Genomic DNA, 7,255 nt, shown 5'->3' on the forward strand with positions numbered 1-7,255 from the left:
AATGGAAATAAAAGAAGACATTTATATAGGATACAGCAAAAGGTGGGAGAAGAAGAGCCTCTTGGGAAGAGCAGGAGAGAACAGGGGATGTTTAGTAGAATTAGGTTAGGCCACACGAGGCTAAATGCATCACTGCATGTTATTGGGAAGCATCCAACAGGAAAATGTGACATGTGTAGTCAACCAGAAACCATAGAACATGTGCTGTTTGAGTGTATTAAATATGCAAGTCAAAGAATAGATTTAAGGAAAGGACTGGAACATGAAGGAATCAAACAACTGGACATTAAAAATATCTTCTCAAATAAATCCAGAAAGACAGTACTTAAAATCATGTCATCTTATCTTCAACAAACTGGAATAAAACTAAGGATTTAAGGAAATATAAATAAGAACAAGTAGGTGGCGATAATGCTCCATTTGGTTGCAAGTCGCCAATAAAACAAGAAGAAGAAGAAGAAGTACCACCGGAATAACAACATTAGCTTACACGGCTACGTGTTTTGCTTTGACGTTTAAGTCTAATAGGCGTTTATGTCAGTATTTTAACCCATCCTGTTAATGTGAATGGTTACAAAATAGTCACAGTTTTGTGTTGATGTAGAACTAATATCCGCTTGTTGACGTGAAACCTGTTGGTAAACGATGGCGGGTTAAGGCTTCAGGCTAACCTTCGATTTATCGTCGAAGCTTCTAACAAATAACTAATTGAGCTATAAAGAAACAGCCCTGCGTAAAGTGGTTGTAAAGTAACAACGGATTTTAACAGGGAGAAGCTTAACTTTCTCTCGTCTAATGGCTGCTTTAGGATTTATTCCCGCCAGTGAAAAGGATGCTTTCAGTGTTAGGTCGGAGCCGATTTCTTCCAACAGAAGCTCCAAATTGAGCGGAGAAGAAGTCAGGAGGTTCTATGAGGACTTGATGAAAGATGACACAACTCGAGCAGAACGATCGAAAAGAGCAACAAACAAGAACAATCATGACAGGGGCTCCAACAGGAGAGCCCGGAGAGCCGCAGCTGAACGAGTCCAGCAGGAAAACACTGATTCTGTGGCACAAAGAGACAGAAGAAACCAAAGAGAAGCAGTCAATTCAGAGAGAGTTCAGGAGCTGATGGGACTGAGGCTCCTGCGCTGCGCTCATCAAGGGGATATTTCAGGACTAAAGGAGCTGATCTCAAAAGGAGTGGACATAAACTTTCAGGTACTTGCATTTCTTTAAGAACAAAATGGGAGGGGCGGCCTGGTGGCCATAGAGCTTGGGATCCTGAGGTTGTGAATTCAAGCCCCACTCCCACAGACTGCCACTCTGGGTCCCTGAGCAAGACCCCTAACCCCACACTGCTCCCTGGGCGCCCCACAATGGCAGCCCCCTGCTCCCTAAAGGGGATGGGCTAAATGCAGAGTCAATCTTTCCATTGTAAAATTAAAGTTAAATATATCATCTGATTGACTTTATTAATTAATTTATTTTTTGTTCTTTCTTACAGGACACATATCTCTGGACAGCTGTGATGTGTGCCAGCTGGGCAGGGCAACAAGATGCTGTGAGGCTATTGCTGCGTCAGGGTGCAGCCTGGGTCGGAGTGGTCGATACAAGGGGTAGGGATGCCCAAGACCTGGCAAGAGAAGGTATATTCATGCTTCTATGCACACTACTCTGCTATCATATTAGTGAATTATGTTTATTGATGCTGGATATGTTTTGTGCCTCCTCAGCTGGTCATGAAGACGTCTTAAATGAGTTGTTAAACTATGGAAGAAGTCCACAGAGAGAGGCAACTACTGACAGCAGGTTAGCAGTTTTACGTAGACGATAAATAATCCTTTTGTAAAATAAGTTATAACACGTATAGAAAATCTAACAAGTTCATATTCATCATCCTTTGTTCAAAAGTGACTATGCATTTTAAGAGAAACCACTTTGTTTCAAGTGGTCTAGATGCATTTAGATAGGAGAAACAGATCAAATCTTTGTATTTTAGACAGATGAAATAGTACAGGGAGCGATGTACAAAAGCATTAATAAAACTATGGAAATTTGTTGGTGCTAGGGCTGCAACTACTAATTGTTTTGCAAATCAATTAATCTGACAATTATTTTTTCAAATAATTGATTAATAATTCAATAGCCAAATGTTGCTTAAAGGAATAGTACACCCAAAACATGATTAGCCTTCATTTTCTACTCACCCCCATGCTGAACAATACTCTGGAGTACTTTTTTGATATCTCAAATGCATCTGGAGATCTGGGAGGCTTGTTGCTGTCTGCTGACATTCAAATAATGGAGGTCTATGGCGCCCGAGACAGAAAGGTCCATAAAAGTCCACAAAAACGTGTCAATATTCCTCCATACTGCTCGTCCAATGTAATCCAAGTGTCCTGAGTGGGTAGCATCCAGAATTTACTCGAAACGAAGTCATTTTGAACGTTTTAGAGCATAAACAGTAGTGTATAGGATTTCCTAATAGCGCCCCCATGCGCGCTCAGGATTCTACGGAAGCCGGCAGACCAAACCAGCGCATTCAGCTCGGCAAAGAACTCATGCTCTTCCTCAACACTGAAGTCCTCAGACATTTTTCTTTCGTTGTTTCTTTCTTTGCACAGGTAAACAGCACATTTCTTCTTCTACGCTTGCATTATCGGCAGAGCAGACGCTGAATGCGCACTTTCTTCCGGTTTGGTCTGCCGGCTTCCGTAGAATCGTGAGCGCGCATGGGGGCGCTATTAGGAAATCCTATACACTACTGTTTATGCTCTAAAACGTTCAAAATGACTTCGTTTCGAGTAAATTCTGGATGCTACCCACTCAGGACACTTGGATTACATTGGACGAGCAGTATGGAGGAATATTGACACGTTTTTGTGGACTTTTATGGACCTTTCTGTCTCGGGCGCCATAGACCTCCATTATTTGAATGTCAGCAGACAGCAAGAAGCCTCCCAGATCTCCAGATGCATTTGAGATATCAAAAAAGTACTCCAGAGTGTTGTTCAGCATGGGGGTGAGTAGAAAATGAAGGCTAATCATGTTTTGGGTGTACTATTCCTTTAAAGAAGTTTTTTATTAAATTAAACTAGGTGAGACTAAAACTTTTCCACTTGAGCAGTTCTGGATACAGCATATTGACAAATGTTTTTTCTTTTTATCCTAAATGCAAAAATGTTATATATTATTTTACATCCTGGTATAATTACTTCTCCAAGTAGGTTTCTCTGTGAACTAAAGGCCTGTTTTAGAGCCTCTATGCTCCAGTAAACGATTATTCAATTACTAAATTAGTTTATGTTTATTTCAATAATCAATTAATCACAATTAATCAGATTATTCGTTTGAGCCCTAGTTGGGACTTTTGGCATCAAACGATATTCACAATACTGGAACTTTGTGAAATTTAATATAAAGACTTAATTTCATTTTATTGAGATTTAAAGTAAACATAAAATTGTAAAGTCAAAAGGTTTTTGCTTTTTAAATATTAATTTCATATTTACACATGTCAGCGGTATGATGGGACCTTATCTTAAAGTTTGTCCCCGCTTGCAAATCCAGTAAAACAAAAGTCTTTTTAAGTCTGAATATTATAATCTGGTAAATTCTCCAAAGTGAGAACAGCATGTCCTAGACATCAGAGAAAAAGGTCAGTCAATCTGAAGTGCTTCCTTTTAAAAGCCTTTTTAACATTTGTGAAGAATAAATGGAGCTTGGTATGGAACTGAATGCCTTTCAATAGGCACCTTTCCATTATTAATGAGTGCAAAACTATGTTGACTTTCTTTTAATTTCAACAATACCAATGTGTGCTATTTCCATTAAATTAGAAATTGAATTAAAACTGCACATTAATACGTTTGTTGATGCGATAACGCTTAAAAACAACATGCCGTCAGCAGATATAAACACTTATATGAAAGCATATGTCCATATATCAGTTTTAGTGCTCATTGTTGCTATCTACATGTAAAAAATACTAAGCGTCTTCATGAATCCAACTATGCAGCGCCATCATGCTCCAACTACTTCCTGTCTTCTTCTTTGTCCTTTTACTAGGCATTAAGGTCCAGTTTCAGATCATGTGAGTCGTGTGATGAGGGAATAGGGTTTCCATTGCAGTTTTGCGAAATATAGGAATTTCAGTCTGACTGAAAAGCCACCTCATCACAGTGTAAAAACCTTTTGTCTTAAAGCGCTGTTTTTTTTTTTTGTTTTTTTTTTTTTTTGAAATAGCAGTGTTTCCATTTTGTAGATATATCTTTATTACATTTTGCGCAATTTGACGGTTAATGGAAATGCAGCTAGTCTGTTTATTGGGTTATTTTTAAGTTGACTACTGTTATAAAATAAAGATTTGAAGACTTTATTTCCTCAGTAAGTCGAATTTCTTAGGGGAGCACACTTCCCAGATTGATTACACACAGACTGCTCTTTTCAAGCCTTAATTATGATAAATTAGTTCATTAAAACATTTTATTTGCAACAAGTACAACGTGAAGCAAAACGTACCCAAACCAAAGAAGATAGTTTTTGGTCTGGAGCACACTAGCCATCTGTTTTCTAAATACACTCAAAATATAAATATAGCTCAGTCAACATACAGCATTTTGAAAAACAAGATACACTCTTGACAGGCAAGAAAGTTTAAAGCAGGCTTATGTAGAAAAAATAAATAAATCCAAATCTCTGAACATCTAGAGAGCTTTTAAAAATCTTCTTGTGAAAAAACAGAAAGGAAAAAAAAAAATTCAAAACCTGCTTCCAAACGTAGGCTACAGTTTAAAGGATCATTACCCCCCAAAAATGAATGATAACATGAAATTAGTTTGATTAAAAGAATATGAACAACTTTTTGACCGCTACCTCATGGATTTAGCACAAGTAATTCTGATAAAGTTTCAAGGGAATGCCTTTATATATAGACTGCACTTTCAAACAACATATACAGCCTAAAATGTAACCTCAGGTTTATCCATGTAGTTGTAGTGTCTAAAACTTCCCAAAACAAATGACCTGCAGAAGTTATTCCCTTCCTCTTTATAAGATACATTCCTATTGATAGCAGTTAAACAGATTGCACTCTCCATTTTTTAACCAGGAAAACACCAATAATATGCAGTTAAAGACACCAGTCCAATCCTGCAAGAGTTTTACTTTTGGATGCATCTATTTTCCAAAACATCTAAATCAAATGGCTATATTTCCTCGGCATCATGAGAATCAGCTCTACAGAGGCTTAGTTTGAGCTGCAGCATAGCATCTCTTTAAAACTAAAGTTCATACCACTGGTATATTTTTAATGCTTTTGCAAAGCCATATCACTCTGATGGAGTTAGTCAGTTTTACAATGAACCCCATAGTGTTTGGTTCAGTTAACGTAGAAAGTCATGTATTTCTGACATGTCTGTTCCATCATGCTTTCTTGATGTCCTCAGCTTGCGCCAGCCTCAATGGTGCGATATATGCCGCTGTGAGTTCCGAACCAGCCACTCGTCGCATCTTTCTTCCACTCTGCATCAGTTCAGTGAGCATCACCCTCAGCCCTCGCCCTATTACTGCCTCCCTCCATCCAGCAACAGCTACAAGATGATGGTTCGCTGCGGCTGGAAACCAGGCACTGGTCTCGGGCCGGAGGCCGATGGGCCTAAACAGCCGGTATCGACTGTGTTAAAGAGAGACCATAAAGGTCTGGGATTCGGACCCGTCAAAAGAGCTAAGGTTACTCATTTCAAAGCAGGGGATCAGAGTGCTGTAAAACACCGACCTCAAGACAGAGAAGAGAGGGGGAGGAAAGGGCAGAAGAAAGATGAGATCAAGAGAAGAGAGCAGAAAGATAGAAACTGGGAAAGAGATTTTCGTGCCTCATTTTATCAATAGCACCTGCTTTCTGTTCTGTTTTTGACTTTACCTCAGAGTTGGCACACAGATGTTTTTGGATGAACTTTTCTTGTGAGTATATGTTGTGCAATGGTTCACCAACTGTGTCAAATGTTATTTATCTCATTTCTACGTTCATGTCTAATGTCTACTCGCCTTTGACTTACTAAAACTGGGTCAAAAATCAGCATTTTGTTTCTACAACAGTTTTTTTAAATATACCAAAATGAAAACAAATAAAATTCTTAATATAAAACAACATGGCTAATATATTTTATTATAATTAGGTGTTGATACATTTCTAATATTTTTTTTGTTTTGTTTCTTTAAATGCTTATAAGCAAAATCAGGTGAACCACTCTTATGGAGGAACATTCTGGTCATCATGCATGAAAACGTGAGTAAAATGTGTGGTTACATTTAAAGAAGTGTAAATTGTATTTAAAAGCAAATGGAAACTAAAGCCAGAAAGGAGTGGAGAAAAACAGGAAATCATCATTTAAAGGGATACAAAAAAACAGAAAATATTAACTTTGTCTTGCAAGGAGAAATTCCAGTCTTCCAGCAGCAATAAAAACAATCAAAATTTATATTATCCCTTCAGTTTATGCCAGATAATGTGCATTAATCCCTCTCATATTGACCCCTTATGGAGTCCTGCAAATTTGAAATAAAAATTCTAAGAAAGAAAAGAACACACAGTCTGACCTAATGAGAATTGCACAACATGTTAAGGAATGATTAAACCAGGATTATTCTTTTTGGATCTAAAGGTTATAGGCAGTTTATCAAATTACCCAAACTCTTACCCAGGCAGTGAGTTATTCCTTTTATCTGAACACTACTTAACTTCTCACCTAACACACCTAAACACGTGACTGTCACAAGTTAGTTCCTTACTGCTTCGTCAGCCTGGCCCTATGACACACTTGTAATGTGATCCTAAACCCTTATTGTTGCTCTCTCAAAACCTGATCACCTACTTTTTTGCTTTTAAATTCAGTGTGTATCTAAGTTATGGAAAAAAGATCAACTTAATACACAAGTGCTGTCATTTTATTTATTTATTTTTATTTTGACATATTATGTAACAGGAAGTTCTGCCATATAACATTTTATCAAGCAAGTAGAGGACTGGGAATTAAGAATTTTTAAAGATGAAGCATATTTTTCCAAGGCATTCTATATTGTTAAATATTTACATGGATGTACACCAGACTGGAGCTGAAAGTAAATTACATTTAGAAGAACAATATTTAGTATATGAGACAATTAGCCAAAACAACCAGACTTACAACTATATTTGCTGAGGGATACCTTGAAGTCGGGATATTTGTTCCCTTAAAAAAAGTGTAAATTTAAAAAAAGAAAAGAAAACAAT

General features: G+C 37.5%; 1 protein-coding gene across 1 annotated transcript; it reads left to right on the forward strand.

The window, feature by feature from the left end:
- The first annotated feature begins 466 nt into the window (after positions 1–466).
- On the forward strand, positions 467–7,241 carry gpank1 (G patch domain and ankyrin repeats 1). Its single transcript, XM_038285357.1, has 4 exons — positions 467–1,203; positions 1,490–1,631; positions 1,719–1,794; positions 5,433–7,241. The coding sequence occupies exons 1-4, from the start codon at positions 796–798 to the stop codon at positions 5,872–5,874; spliced, it is 1,068 nt and encodes a 355-aa protein (XP_038141285.1). The 5' UTR covers positions 467–795; the 3' UTR covers positions 5,875–7,241.
- The last annotated feature ends 14 nt before the right edge of the window (positions 7,242–7,255 follow it).

The sequence above is a fragment of the Cyprinodon tularosa genome, unplaced genomic scaffold (genome assembly GCF_016077235.1).
Source record: "Cyprinodon tularosa strain WSP-4 unplaced genomic scaffold, ASM1607723v1 ctg21, whole genome shotgun sequence".
Classification (NCBI taxonomy): Eukaryota; Metazoa; Chordata; class Actinopteri; order Cyprinodontiformes; family Cyprinodontidae; genus Cyprinodon; species Cyprinodon tularosa.